A 16,149-nucleotide genomic window follows, 5' to 3' on the forward strand; every position below is an offset into this window, starting at 1 on the left:
TTTTCGGGGTGGCTCCTACCGCGCCTTGGCGTAGGTCAGGCTCCTCCGGCCGCTCTGGTGCAAGAATTCTGTCCTTCTCCAGCCCACGTCTGGGGTGGGAGCTGGCAGGACTGAGACAGGCACTGAGGCCAAGACCGGGGCTCCCAGGGGGGCAGGGACCGGCCCAGCGGCTGGCGGCTGGGCCCAGGATGGGGCCATGGCAGGGGCTGAGGCAAAGGTCTGAGGCAGGGTCAGAGGCAGGCTTGGGGCTGCATTGGGCACAGGGGTTGGGGTCCAGGGGGACTTCCAGTTTGGCAGGGCCCGGGCCTTGGTGGCCCTCCGATGCATGGCCTCCTCCTCCTCCACATCCAGCAAGCACTTCATGAAGCCCTGCTGGAGGTTCCCAAGGTGCTGCACCCCTGTGGCCACCGTGGGCTCCTGAGGCTGTTTCTGCACATGGTCCAGCGCACTCCTCTCCCCAGTGTTCCTCACCTCCTGCGGACAGGACACAGGGAGAGGATGGGGCAGCTTCTCCCTGCCACCCCCTCTCCAGGGAATCCTCACACAGCCCCTTGCTCTCTGGGCCTCTAGAGGACGTTCCCCAAATCTCACAGGCATCCCACTAGGCTCCCACCCCACAGCCTCCCCCAGACTTGACCTAGGCTCTGCCACCTCCCAGCTCTGAGCTGTGGTCTTGAGTGAGATAACGCCCGTCCCACCACTCGTTTATTTCCTTCTCTGCAATCAGCACACCCTGCAGTGGCCTCGTCCGTGCCTGCGTGTTTGTCCGTGCCCTCATCCGTTGTTTGCCCACGTGACCAGAGGTAAGCTTCATGAGGGCAGGACCTTGTCCGCTTCTTTTATCCATATCTACCCAGGAACGAGCACACAGCAGGCACTCAATAAATTCCTACTCGTTCATTCAGCAAATCCAGCCACCGCCTGCATCTGTCCCTCGCGTCACAGGGCTGGGCAGTCCCCAGGCCACCTCCAGTCAGGTCACGCCGTGCAGGCTCCAGCCCAGCCCTTTCAAGCAAAGGTGCAGCTCTTGCCCACACTCGCTCTTCCTAAAGTATCAGCTTGACTTTCTCCACCAGGTTACCCCATCCGCATGTAAACGTGCTAGATTATCTTCCCGCTAAAGAAAATCTCTCCTAACACTGCAAACCCCTCCAGCTACCATCCCAGGTCTCAGCTCTTCATTCAGGGCAAAATTCCTTGAAAGAGTTGGCTGTACTCCATTCTCTACTTTCCTCCCATCTCCAATCAGGCTCCCGCCCACCACTCCCCAGAGCTGCCCTTGCAAGGCCGTGGTCAAGTCTCTGCCACCCCTCAGCAGTGGTAGACACAGATGACCTCTCCATCCTTCTGGAAATGCTTTCTTCTCGAGACGCCCACTCCCTCAACGGCTGCTCCTCCCTGGCCTCCTTCGCTGGCTCTTGCTCTATTTCTAAGTATTGCGGAGACCCAAAGATTTGTCCTCAGACTTCTTCCTGCTCTGTATTCACTCTCTCCCTAGAGGCTGTCTCCATTTTTCTCACATTTACATCTCCAATCCTGACTTCTCTGTCCTTCCTAACTCCAGACATCCTTCTTGACATTTCTTCTCGGGTGTCTAGAACACGATCAAAGCAGAACCTCAGGTTCCTCCCATCCACTCCTTCCCCAGCGTCACCACCTCGTTAATGACACCACCTGCTGCTTGGGCCCCAGACCTGGAGGCCTTTTTTTTTGTGGGGCGGGGGAGGAAGATCAGCCCCGAGCTAACATCTGTTGCCAGTCTTCCTCTTTTTTTTGCTGAGGAAGACTGGCCCTGGGCTAACATCTGTGCCCATCTTCCTCTACTTTATATGGGACGCCACCACAGCACGGCTTGGTGAGCGGCGCGTTGGTGTGTGCCCGAGATCCAAACCTGCGAACCCAAGGCTGCTGAAGCGAAGCCCACAAACTTAACCACTACGGCACAGGGCTGGCCCCATGGAAGCCCTTTTGATTCCTCTTTCTCCCACCTGCCTTTCTACCATGCAGCCCACCAGCAAGTCCTGTTAGCACACCTCCAAAATCTCTGTCAAAGCCATGTACCTCCCCATCTTTGCTGCTACCGACCTGGTCCAAATCATACCACCATCTCTTGTCCAGTGTGCTGCCACCATCTCCACCTTGGCCCCCAGCCAAGTTCATTATCCACCCGGCTGCTACATCAGCGTTTCCACTGCCCTCACTGAGCCCCTTCCACCTGGCGCCACGTGTCCTTTGCGTGCTGCTGGACTGACCTCTGTGTAGCTCTTCTTCTGCCACTGCCCTGCTGTCCCTCTGACCTTCAGATCCATCCTCCACCCACCCATGCAGTGCATACTCACAGTCACGTGGATACGGGGATGCATAAGTCCCCCTGCCCCAGGGTGCTTCCAGTCTAGCGTTTATCTTAGGCCTCGCCTCGTGCAGAGCATTGAGGGACTTTGGAGGGCCAAGTCCAACACCTCACTCCGGTGCTGGAGGCTTCACATCACGGCCCACCCTAGCTTTCCAGTCGCCTCGTCCACTATACCCAATATTCTCCCCCCAGGAGGCCCGTCTTTCCATTGCCACCCCTTGCTCCATGTTTGTTCCGATCTCTGTACCTTTGCTTGTGCTGGACCTGCTGGCTGGGTGCCCTTGGTACTTCCTGGCTCTGTCCCAATTCCACCCGCCCTGCACGGCCTAATATCAGTCCTCCTCTTCCAAAAAGCCTCCTGGTGACCCCAGGCCTCCTTCCCCGAAGGCCGGCAGCATTTCCTGTCTGGGATCCCTCATGGCTGCTTCACACGGCTGGTTCCACTGGCTCAGACAGTCTCAGGAGCAGGCCGCAGTCCTCTGCTCCCCGCGGCCCTTCCCTCCAAGCACAGGATCTGGCACGCCAGAGACACTCAGCACGCACTGTGGAATCGAATTGTGCTCTCTCCTGCCCCCTGCCCCACCCCCAGGATCCAGCCCAGGCTGTGCATGTGGCAGGGAGGGAAGAGGAAGGAAATGCACACACAAGGAACGTTTCTTATCTCTCCTCTCACTTCCCACCAGCCCAGAGAAACACGTCGTACTCTTCCCATCCATTCATTTAGTCAACAAATTCATATTGAGTACCGACTGCATGCCAGGCATTGTTTTAGGCACAGAGCACAGAGTAGTAAATAAAAGAGAGCGGCTGCCATCAGGTAGCTTATGTTCTAGGTAATGAATAAGTTAACACATTAATAAGATAATGTCAGATAGAGGAAGCACTATAAAGATAATAAAATGGAGTAATGTGTTAGTGACCGGCTACTAAGATCGGGTGGCCAAGGAAGGCCTGCTGAGCAAGTGACATTTAAGTTGAAACCTGAATGACTCCATGGAGTCAGCAATGAGCGTGTCGGTGGGGAGAATGATGGGCAGAGGGCATAGCAAGTGCAAAGGCCCTGAGGTGAGAATAAGCTGAGTATATTCAAGGCATGGAAATCATACCAGAGTGGCTGGACATAGGGCCTTGTGATTCTTTGTGAAGATTTTGGGTCTTATTCTAAGAGGATGAGATTTGGACCAGGGTGGAGGATGGGATGGATTCATGATTTGTTTTGTAGGTAGTGCTAGGAAGGGCTTCCTGATGCATCGGGTGTGGAGGGATTCTAGAGGGGCAAAGAGGAATGAGAGGTTGTCATGAGCACCTGTGTGCATGGCGGTGTCACTCACTGAGACGAGGAAGACTGGGGGGGAGCAGGTTTGAGGTGGAGAATCAAATGTTCTGTTCTGGTCACATTCGGTTTGAGAAGTGAATTAGCCACCCAAGCAGAATTCAGTTAGGCAGCTGGATAGATGAGTCTGGAATTTAAAGGCAACATCTGGCGTGGAGAGACGGATTTGAGAGTCATCAGAGGGACTGAGTGGGATCACCCCGGGAGAGGGTGGAGATGAGAAATCAGAGGGTGGAGCCCAGAGGATGGAGAAGATGAGGAGATCCAGGGAGGGAGGGTGGGAAGGAGCCAGCGAAATAGGAGGGCACCAAGGGTGGGGCGGTCCTGGGGTCTCGAGAAGACACCATTGAGGAGGAGGGAGGCACCCCCTCTGCCAGGGGGGGTCTGTAAGGACAGAGCTTTTCCCGTTGATTTAGCAAAATAGAGATTGTGGAGAACTCCGTAGAAGCTCTCACGTTGAGACGGGTTGAGGAAAGACAAGAAAGTGAAATGAGTGAGCACAGACAACCATAAAAGGGAGCAAAGAGAGAAGGCAGGAACTGCAGGGGCCTGCGGGCCAAGGGAGGTGTTTGTGCTTGGTTTTTAATCTTGTAGATTCTACCCCATGTTTGCATGCTGGTGGGAATGATCCTGTAGAAATGGAGAGACTGATCGGGGGGGAGGGGATGGGATCTAATGGATGAGTGGGGGCCAGCAGTGGACGGGGGCAGGGACCCATCTTCATGGCTTCCACTGTAACCAAGGGAAGGCAGGGGTGGCAGAGTTGGGGTGGGAAGATGCAGGGTTCTTCTCGTCAGATGCTTCTCGCCTTTCAATGACGCATGCCGCCAGATCATCAGCCAAGATGATGGCATGGAGAGAGCTGCTGTGAAATGACATCCTGGAGCCGAGGGGGTGGGCGGTATGGCCAGAGAACAGCAGGGAGTTGCCAGGAGCATCTGACATTAGTGGTCATTGCATGACAGTGAAGCCCAGCAACAACAAGACAGGGTTTTTCTCCAGCCACGTTGAGCTGCTCGGGTGCAGGCAGAGGGTAACTGGGTGGATGGGATTAGCCAGGGTCGGGGTTTTGCTGGTGAATACAGCAGGAAGAGACAGGGCAGATGATGACTGTGTATTCACAGCTTGCCAGTCAAGTCAAAGAACTAGGAAGCAGCAGAGCTGGCAGAGGTGGGGATGGCTGGGAGGGGGTTGGACACCTCCTAGGTGTTCAGGGAAGCTTCGGGTTGTGTGGCTGTGGCTGAGGGTAAGTGGGCAGAAGAAATCTATGCTGATGTGGGAAAAGCCATGACCTGGGATGAATCCGTGGTATCCAGAGTGTAAGAACATCCCTGACCCCCAACCCAAGATGCACACACATGCACACACGTGTGCACATGTGCAAACACACACATCCGTGCCTACACATACATGGGCACACTCACAAACACACAGGTACACACTCACACCTTCCCCAATTTGACTCCATTTACCTTTCTGCCCTTTCCTCATCATAAGTCCCCACCCCCACCCCATCACCATCCCCCTTATGGCTCTACTTACTGGTGGAGGATCAGGTCCCAGTGCTGGCTGGGTCTCCACAACCTCATCCCTAAACAAGGAAGAAACCCCCCAGGTTGGGGAGGGGCTCAACTCAAGGCTTGCGCCTTGCGCCTCCCTTCTCTCAGCCCCCAGGACACTCAGTTCCACCACCCCAGCCCCATCCCTGTCCCTCTAATCTCAGAGGGACTCCTCATTCCCTCACATCCCCATGAAGGGACACAGCCCTTAAAATATAGGCCTACGGAACAAAGAATTCTGGTATTAGAACTATTACACAGATGGGGAAATTGAGGCCCAGAGAGCCGTGACGTGCCCAAGGTCCTACATCAGGTCAGGCGCAGTCAGGACCAGAATTCCCCTCACCTGTAACTTAACAGAAGGGCAATCTTGTTGGGGTCAGTGAGTGGGGTCAGGGGTGGCATAAGAGGCTTACCCTTCTTTGGGTGTGTTAGGTGCTGGCATGGATGTTGGGAAGGAGTCAGCCATCTTTTCCTCCAGAGTTGCTGTGGGCATTAGGGGCATTGCCTCCTGGGAACTGTCATCATATCCCCCTGGGCTGGACTCTGGCAGAGCCCCAGTGTGTGGAGGGCCTGCCTCCACGGGGGGCTCATCTCCCAGGTGCTGTCCACAGCTGTCCAAAGTGCAACAGGGCTCTGCTGGCTTCACTATGTCTGACTCAACTGCTGCGCGGTGAGCTGGGGTGGGCTGACACTCTGGGCCCCGCTGAGGATGAGAACACCAAAATGGGGAGCTCCATCCTGGCTCCCAGGTGAACCTCAAGACTCACCTGGAAACCAGCTATCACACACTTACCATGGTACAGGCACTGCAAGCACCATCTTACTGAGCTCCCAACATCCCTAGAAGGTAGCACAAGTTCCCCCATTTGGGGAGATGAGGAAATTGAGGCCCATAGGAGGCCTGGCCTACCCAAAGTCATAATCCCTACTTCTCTGTGGAGGTGGAATGGGAGAGCCTGGAGAAAGTGAGATGATCTTCTTTAAACAGGATTTCCCAAGGGATGCTTCAAAGAACAAGAATCCTTCATGGCGCTCCCTAAAAGGGGATTTTTGCACTAACTGATTTCAAGACTTATTATAAAGCTACTATAATCAAGACAGTGTGGTGCAGTGATGGAAAAATAGATTAAGGGAACAAAGGGGAGTGTCCAGAAACAGACTCACACATATGTGGTCAATTGATTTTCAATAAAGGTGCAAATTCAGCAGAGAGAGTGAAACCGAGAACTAAGGAGTTAAAAAATCTTCCCTAGAGCAAAAACTTTGACACAAGCTTTGCTAACTGCAGCCATGCATATTCAACATAATCAACTGTTGTTCAAAACTAACCAGGTCTTTCTGTCCCTCCTTAGTACATGAGTGAGCTGTCCTTCCCAGAAATTCAAGGTCCAGACATCAAGATTCAGTTTCCAAGGCCAAATGCAGGCTGATGGGAAGATGCCAACCAGCAAGGCCACATGCTCTCCCCTCCCCATAAAACCCCAGCACATGCTCCGCCTCCCCTACCTCAAACCCCAGATAAAAACCCCTATTTTGCTCCCTTCGGGGAGGTGGATCTGAGTTCTAACTCCTATCTCTTCGTCTGGCTGCCTTTCGATAGTAATAGTAAACTTCTCTCCTTGCCACAAGGCTGATGTTTCAGTTATTTGCCCTACTGTGTGGCAGGTAAATAAATCTGCGTTTGTGTCAAGTAACAAAAGGATAATCTTCAACAAATGGTGCTGGAATGATTGATAACCATATGCAAAAAATGAACCTTGATCCAACACACACTGTATGCAAAAATTAACTCAAGATGGATCATAAACCTAAATGTCAAACCTAAAACTATAAAGCTTCTCGGAGAAAACACAGGAGAAAATCCTATATGACCTTGGGTTAAGTAAAGATTTCTAAGAAATAACACGAAAAGCTCTAACCATAAAGAAAAAATTGATAAACTAGACATCATCAAAATTAAGAACTTCTCGGGGCTGGCCCCGTGGCTTAGTGGTTAAGTGCACGCACTCTGCTACTGGCGGCCCGGGTTCGGATCCCGGGTGTGCACCAACGCACCACTTGTCAGGCCATGCTGAGGCAGTGTCCCACATACAGCAACTAGAAGGATGTGCAACTATGACATACAACTATCTACTGGGGCTTTGGGGAGAAAAAGGGGAAAAAAGGAGGAGGATTGGCAATAGATGTTAGCTCAGAGCCGGTCTTCCTCAGCAAAAAATAAATAAATAAATAAGAGGAGGATTGGCGTGGATGTTAGCTCAGGGCTGATCTTCCTCACAAAACAAAACAAAACAAAACAAAATTAAGAACTTCTGTTGTTTGAAAGTCACTGTTAAGAGAATAGAAAATACAGCTCACAGACTGGGAGAAAACATTTGCAGATTACTTATATGATGAAGGACTTGTATTCAGAATATATAAGAATTCTCAAAACTCAATAATGAGAAAACAACCCAATTAAAAAAAAGAGAGCAGAAAGTGAAAAGACAATCCACAGAATGGAAGAAAAAATCTGTAAATCACATATCTGATAAGAGTCTAGTATCCAGAACATACAAAGAACTCAAATGATTCAACAATAAAATGACTAATCCAATTAAAATAATGGGCAAGGTATTCGAATAGGCATTTCTCCAAAGATATACAAATGGCCTTTAAGCACATGAAAAGATGCTCAACATCATTAGTCATTAGAGAAATGCAAATTAAGACCACAATGAGATTCTACTACACGTTTATTTGAATGCTTAGAATTAAAAAGACTGACCATACCAAATTTGGGGGAGGATATGGAGCAACTGGAATTCTCATACATTGCTGGTGGGGATGTAAAATGGTACAACCACTTTGGACAGAAGTTTGGCAGTTTCTCAATAAGTTAAACACAAATATACCGTATGATCCATTCTACCCCTAGGTATTTATTTGCCGAAGAGAAATGAAAGCATACTTCCATACGGACATGAATGTTTGTAGAAGTTTTGTTTGTCATAGTCAAAGAGTGAGAACGAAACAAATGTCCATCGATAGGTGAAGGGATGAAGAGACTGTGGTATATCCATTCAGCAGATGGACGCACTCATGGAACTCAACGCACAATGGAACTCAGCAACACAAAGAATGGAGTGCTGATCCACACCATGACATAAATGAATCTCAAAATAATCATGCTGAGTGAAAGAAGCCAGACAGAAAGAACATATATGGTATGCTTCCATTTATGTAAAATTCCAGGATATACAACAAATCTATAGCAATAGAAAGCAGATCAGGGGTTGCCTGAGGATGCAAGGCAGGCAGAAGAAGTGATGACAAAAGGGCACAAGGAAACTTTTGGAAAGTGACAGATGTGTTTTTTTCTTGATTGTGATGTTTTCGCAGGTGTATAAATTTGTCCCAAACATCAAATTGTACACTTGCAAGTGTATGTCAATTATGCATCACTGAAGCTGTTAAAAAAAACAAACGTTGGAGAGGATGTGGAGAAACAGGAACCCTCATACACAGCTGGTGGGAATGCAAACTGGTACAGCCTCTATAGAAAATAGTATGGAGATTCCTCAAAGAATTAAAAATAGAGATGCCCTATGATCCAGCTATCCCACTACTGGGAATCTATCCAACGCACCTGAAATCAACAATCCAAAGAGGCTTATGCACCCCTATGTTCATTGCAGCATTATTCACCATAGCCAAGAAGTGGAAGCAACCTAAGTGTCCCTCGACTGACGATTGGATTAAGAAAATGTGGTGTATATATACAATGGAATACTACTCAGCCATAAAAAAAGACAAAATCGTCCCATTTGCAACAACATGGATGGGCCTGAAGCGTATTATGTTAAGTGAAATAAGCCAGAAAGAGAAAGACAAACACTGTATGATCTCACTCATATGTGGAATATAAACCAACACATGGACAGAGAAAACTGTATTGTGGTTACCAGGAGCAATGGGGGTGGGGGGTGGGCACAAGGGGTGAAGGGAGTCATATATATGGTGATGGACAAACAAAAATATACAACCCAAAATTTCACAATGTTAGAAACTATTAAGACACCAATTAAAAAAAACCTAAATCATAAAATAAAAATATTTTAAATATTTAAATAAAAAAAGGTATTTTGTGGTCAAATAAATTTGGTAAAGGCACCATCCGACCATCTCTCACAAAGTCCCATAAAGCTCAGCAGCTGAGAAACAGCTTCTAGAATATCCTGGCATAAAGAAACCTGTTTGAGCTTTGTTAAACCCAGCAAGTCCCCATTTTAGTTGTGCGCAGAACCCCCCACCTCTTCTCTGCCTTCAGCACCCATTGACACATCGTAGGGCCACTCTGGAAACAAGTTGTAAAGGCTTGCTGTGGATAATCAAGAACATCCAGAATATCCCAGTGACCCCATAGACTGGGACTTGACATCTCCAGAGCAGAGAGGAGCAGACACAAGCGCACTAGAATGGGGGGCACGGGGGGCTCCTTCGCCTCCCCTGTGGGTCAGTCATTCCATACTCTCCCGCCCACGTCTCTGCAGACATTACCTGGCAGCTCTCAGGGGCCTGATCCTCCACGGTGCCTGGGTTCTGCTGTCTCCCCAGCTCGTCCTCAGTCTCCTTCCCGGAGCCCTGCTGCTTCAGCCCTGCATGTGCTGCAGGGACCCCGGAAGCCAGCGCCCCCGGCTCACTTCCTGGCTTGGCCTGGTCCTGGCCTGCTTGCAGCTCCTCGGGCCCTTCCTGGGGGGCCCAAGATGATTGCTTCTTTCTGGGGACGACAGACAAAGGGACACCTCAGCTCCCGGACTGGGACATACTTTTATATTCTTATACTTCCTTATAGTTCCCAGAGCACCTGTGCAGGGCTAGGCACACTGTAGGTGCATACTTAATGCCCGGGAGAACGAATGAAGGACTGACGTGAATTCCCCAAATCACAGTCAATGTTTAGAGGATGTCATGTCATTGATGTCGATGTTTAGAGGAGTTAGAATCTAATATTTTATTAATATTTAATATTTTATTATTTATTTATTTTAAATAAAAATCAGAGAGAACTGGGATTCAGGGAGGTTGAGAGAATTGAGCCTCAGGTCATAAAGCTAAAGTTGACAGTTCAGGATTTGAATCTCTGTCTATCTGATCTCACTTTAATATTCTGGAGTATTTCCTCCAGGCTTCTTCCTATGGATATACATATAGATTTTTTTTTTTTTTTTTTTTGCTGAGGAAGATGCACCCTGAGCTAACATCTGTTGCCAATCTTCCTCTTTTTTTTGCTTGAGGAAGATTAACCCTGAGCTAACATCTGTGCCCATCTTCGTCTATTTTGTACGTGGGACACCACCACAGCATGGCTGATGAGTGGTGTAGGTCTGTGCCCAGGATCTGAACCCTGGAACCCAGGGTGCTGAAGTGGAGTACGCTGAACTTAACCACTATGCCATGGGGCCAGCCTCCTACATACAGATTTTTTGTGTGTGTGAGGAAGATCAGCCCTGAGCTGTCATCCGATGCCGATCCTCCTCTTTTTGCCGAGGAAGATTGACCCTGGGCCGACATCTGTGCCCATCTTCCTCTACTTTACATGGGACGCCGCCACAGCATGGCTTGACAAGTGGTGTGTCGGTGCGCGCCCGGCATCCGAACCTGTGAACCCTCGGGCCGCCGAAGCAGAGCGCACGCACTTAACTGCTACGCCACTGGGCCGGTCCCTACAGACAGATTTTTAATGAGGATTTATTTAATTACCATCTTCAAACAATTGCACAATTTTACATAGTTTTATATTGTATATACAATTTTGTAATCTTTTTTCAATTAACATTACAGCCTAAATTTTTTCCCATGCCCAAAATCTTTCATAAACATGCTTTTTAATGAAAGTATAAAATTCTCTATTTTACAGATAATCATAATTTACTTCACTGTTCCTGTATTGTGGGCATTTAGAGCACATCAGCATTTCCAATTTTTTAGTATTTAAAGTAACATGACAGTGAAAATCTTTGTGCATAAAAGTTTGCCTGACTCTCCAATTATTTCCTTAGGGCATATTTCTAGAAATGGATGGAGGTAAAGACAGTTTTAAGGGGCCGGCCCCATGGCTTAGCGGTTAAGTGCGCGCACTCCGCTGCTGGCGGCCCGGGTTCAGATCCCAGGCGTGCACCGACGCACCGCTTCTCCGGCCATGCTGAGGCCGCGTCCCACGTACAGCAGCTAGAAGGATGTGCAACTATGACATACAACTATCTACTGGGGCTTTGCGGAAAATAAATAAATAAAATTAAAAAAGAAAAAAGACAGTTTTAGGGCACTTTACACAACTGGCTCAGTTGTTTAAGCAGATGTGTTGAAATGGTCCTGATTTCCCCAGCGTGGTGTGTGGTATCTGTCTCAGGCGGGCTCAAACTTGGCCTTAATTGAATCCCCTCTTTTCGGGTAGAAGAGATTATTTAGAGGTTTTTGGTTATAATCAGATTGAAATGATAAGCTGGCTAGTTTTTACTATTGCTATTTCCCAAGACTTCCACTTTGCATCTCTCTGTCTCTGTCTCGATTTTCTCTTTTTAAAAAGAATACATTCTAACTGTAAACAAATTAAAAAATATATACAATATTTAGAAAATAATAAAAATAATACCATGTAAATATGTGTTTCTGTGTCTCTCAGTCTCTCTTTTGTTCGTTCTTCTATTAATTCAGTGAATACATATTTAGTGAACATCTACTGTGTGCCAGGCACTGTCCCAGGCATGAGCATTGGAGGCTGAACAGGACACGTAAGAGAAGCTTGTGGTCTAGTGGGGCACTCAGACAAGAGGGTGACACAGTAATTATTTAGTGTGGTTCGTGCTGTGAGAAAGGAGTGCAGGTGCTCTGGCCAGGAGGATCCACCTTCGTCTGGGAGTTATCTCCTCTCTCTCCCCACCGGTGGGTCACAGGGGGCTCCCTCCCGGACCTGCTCTCTAGGAAGACCCCAGCTCACCCTGGTCCTGTCAGATGCCTTTGCTCCTGGGTCCTGGGCTCCGGAGGCCCCTCCTCAGATGCTTCTCTGTGTCCGGGCCCCTTCTCTGGCCCTCCTGGAGCTGATGAGGGCTGCTTCCCACTGTCCATCCCTGCAGCATCTGGAAACACGACCTGGAACAGAGATGCCCACAGTGCTGGCTCAAGGGCTGGCTGCAAGTACCCACTCCGGAGGGCTCCCCCGACTCCCCGGGCATCGTCCTGGCCTCAGCGACAGGGGGATCCTGTGCCTAACTGGGGAAGGCCTTGGAGAGAGGAGAAGAGGAGGCAAGAGGCAAGGAGAGAGTGGAGCGCAGAGAGAGCGCAGGGGCCACCCAGCCGACAGGCTGTCGGTCAGCACTAATGGCTCTAGCACAAACCTGGAGTCCAGAGTGGTACCTGAGCCAACGGGGTCTCACTGAGGACAGCTTGCCAGAACACCCCAGGGGACCTCAAGACCCTCACAGGGTCTGAGAGAGGCTTCCACAATCTCCACGACTTCAGAGCTCAGGCCCTGGAACTGGGTTGTGAGGCCCAGCTTGGTCTGTCACTCCCCATTGGGGTGTCCTTGAGCCAGTGACTTAGAGCCAGCTCCAAGCCTCACCTGAGTCACCAAACTCCAGACGACCTGGCTCGACCAATTGATAATGATGGTTATAATGCAGGATTCTGACGCAACCAACACTGAGGGCACCCAGCCTGGGGCAGGGCCCACGCCAGGCGTCTCCAGGGACCCAAACCAGCTAGTCCTCATCGTGACACACACGAAACAACAAGGTGCAAAGGGGTGCGGTGACATGTCCAAGGTCACACAGTGGGTTAGATAGCAGACTGAGACCCCACGACTGTGCTCGTTGAAAAAATAAATGGTCGGGTTAAGGAAGCCCTGAATGTTTGCCCTGCCTCCTTCCAAGACCCCCCGTTCAGGCCCTCTCCCTGCCCCCAGGGGAAGCCATGATTTATAACAGAGGCTACAAGGAGAGAGCCATACTTAACCCAAGGGAATGTTGACTTTTTAATGGCGACATTTTTGACTCTGGGGAAAGTAAATAGGGAGGAGGGCCTTCTCCGTGCTTTTCAGTCCATGCCACATGGCACTTAAAAAAAGAATTTGATGGAAAGAGGCTGAGAAGTATGATGAAAGCTGAGGATGCAGGCTGGGGGCTGGGGAGGGTCATGGATGGAAGACTTGAGCAGCTGCCAGGGAATAAAGGTTATGAGAGGGGCAAGAGGCCACGGAAGGCATCTAGTAGAGTAAGCACACAATTCTCGTTTTGCTCACCCAGCATCTCTGCTGGTAACAGAAGCCAGCATTCTTTTTATGGGAACCTTCCCTTCTCCATTTGGCCCATGGGGCTCAGTAGAGACAACTGAGTACCATCTCCAGCTCCACTGAGCCAAAAGATCCAAGCCACTCTGCCCTGCCACGGTGACTGGTTCAGGGATGAGCATGGGACCACAATCTGGGCCAATGACAGTGATACCGGAGACTTTCTTCAACTATTGTGAAGAGGCTCTTTTCCTGTTGGGGATGCTATGCCAGAGGATATAAGATGGGAAGATGTAAGCCTGGAGTGGCCAGGGCAATCTTTGCCATCTTGCAGGGACAGCCTGCCCGAGAATGGCACAGAGAGAGGCAGAGCAAAGAGATACTCGTTTAACACCTTGATCCAGCCATACCTGAAGTCTACTGGTAGATTTGTCAGTTACCCAAACTGCTGTGTTCTGATTCCTACCTAATCCAGTTTGAACTGTGTTTTGTGTCACTTGTAACTGAGCCTTAATTAAAGCAGTTGGAGAGGAAGCCTGGGCAGGGGAGGGGAAAGCTGCCTGTTGGCAGTGGAGGGATGAGAACACAAGGTGCAGGTCCCTACCTGGCTAACTCTCATATGGTGGGCTCAACACCAGCCCTCTTACTGGCAGTCCTCAGGCCAGGACTTGGCTGGGCCCCTGGGGCCTTGATCCTGCCCTCCATGTACATCTGGGCATTTCTGTTGTCCATTGTGCCAGGGCCAGCAAGGGTACCAAGTGAGGGGCATCAGCCACTGTGCTCCCACAGGAGAAACCCAATCAAAGTTCCACCAGGCCCATTACCTAACTGCCTCTTTAGCAGTCCACATGGAGCCTGTAATGTAGACAGCCTGGCTCAGGGGAAGAGGCAGGGCCAGGCCTGGCACAGGACGGACACGCCTCAAAACCAGAGAGCTAGCCACATGCAATTTACCCACGTAGTTTTCCTAATTCTCACAATGACGTTGAGGAAAAGGAGGCTCGGGGAAGCAAAGTGACTTGCCCAAGGCCCAACACTGACTGGGTCATAGAGCGGGAATCAAACCACAGCCTGTTGGATTGCAAAATCCACTCACTTTCCCCTGCAGCAGCATTTCCTAACAAGTGTTCTTTAGAATATTGGTCCCACGAGGTGCATCACAAAAAAAGGGTTCTGAGGCCAAATCTGTTTCGAAAGTGCTGAGCTAAACTGAAACAGGCTCTTTCCCGCAGGACTTTCTCAGAGCCTTTAACATACTAACATGATTCCAAAGAGAGCCCAAGAATGTCACAGCTGCTGCTGCTACAGATGAAAACTCCAAGCTCCTCTTGGGCCTAAGGAACAGGAGTTAGGAACACGTGTCTTGGGGGCCCTAAGGTCTCCAATGGCAATATATAGTTCACCAAAGCACCCCACTCTGCCCTGGACACTTCTCTTTCTAAGGCCTTTCTTAGCGTCTCTCCTTCAGCCTCTGCGATCCAAACTGCCATTCGGCTGTACCACCATCCCCTACACACACGTTCTGTTCTAATGTGGGCACACTCCTGCAATCCTAACCCCACAGACTCCCCCACAAGCCTCTGTGCCAGTCTCCCACTTCTCTGTCTCTCCAACAGCCCCCACTCCATCCTTCAAGCTCCCACCTCTTCTCCAAGCTTCCAACCATCTCAGCCTTCTCCCCAGTCTCTGAATTCTTTTGAGGCAATATCAACACCATTTCTGTGGGTACATCACAGACCGCTTTTCACGGTTAACTAGCTTCTAGGGGCAAATCCCACCCCCTGAAGATCTTGATGGCGCTTCTTCCACTTTAAATCATGGCAGGCGAGCCAACACCCATGAAGGAACCTTCTATTTGCTGGGCATGTTTGCAAACGGTATTCTCCTAACCACCCTGTGAAGTCGGTGGGTTCAGCCTGGTTTTAAAGATAAGGAAACCAAGGCTCAGAGTAGCCCAGTGTCCTGTCCAATATCACATGGCTAGTCTGCAGAGAAACTGGATGCAAACCAGGCCTGTGTGACTCCCAAGACTGCTTATGTCACCATATTATCTTGCCTCCAAACAAGCTTAAGCTGTTCATTCATTTACCTATGCAATCAACAAGTGTTTAACAGGCAGGTGCCCGTGCTAGGCACAACATCAGGCCTTGGGGATACACTGGGTGTTCTGATGGCTCTCATGGGTTACCAGGGGGCACAGAGGAGATGTCCCTTACAGCTGCAGACCCAGATCCCCCCTCCCTCCTCCTCTCCTCTCAACCTTGCCTACCCTCCAATCCTGTCTGCAGTTAAGCCTGCACCACCACAATGCAAACAAGACCTCCACTCCCAGAGGACCCCTCACCCCAGGTGCAGCTCCAGCCTCCCAAGGGATCTATGCTCTCACTCGGCACGGGGACCTCAGCGCTGTGACCAAGTCCCTCTCTCTTCCCTTGCAGTTCCTCTCTTCTTCCTGCCTCTCTCCCATGAGGGCTCCCTAAGCATTCCCCTTTCCTCAGAGCCTTCCTGCCCCAGAGGTGGATGACCCATCTGGGGGAATCTCCCCCCTCCCCAGACTCCTCAAACACGCCCCCCATTGTCCACCGTCTCCACCTCAGAAAGCGCAGTCTCAGCCTCAGAACTCTCAGGGCCCAAT

General features: G+C 50.1%; 1 protein-coding gene across 1 annotated transcript in view; it reads right to left on the minus strand.

Moving 5' to 3' along the window:
- SPATA21 (spermatogenesis associated 21) overlaps positions 1-16,149 on the minus strand; it is a 56,605-nt gene that overhangs the window by 38,026 nt on the left and 2,430 nt on the right. The window contains 5 exon segments of the mRNA XM_058553007.1: positions 20-474; positions 5,229-5,277; positions 5,662-5,951; positions 9,788-10,007; positions 12,228-12,379. Of these exon segments, the coding sequence (XP_058408990.1) occupies positions 20-474; positions 5,229-5,277; positions 5,662-5,951; positions 9,788-10,007; positions 12,228-12,379 (1,166 nt within the window).

Source organism: Diceros bicornis, chromosome 13, assembly GCF_020826845.1.
Source record: "Diceros bicornis minor isolate mBicDic1 chromosome 13, mDicBic1.mat.cur, whole genome shotgun sequence".
In the NCBI taxonomy this organism is placed as follows: domain Eukaryota; kingdom Metazoa; phylum Chordata; class Mammalia; order Perissodactyla; family Rhinocerotidae; genus Diceros; species Diceros bicornis.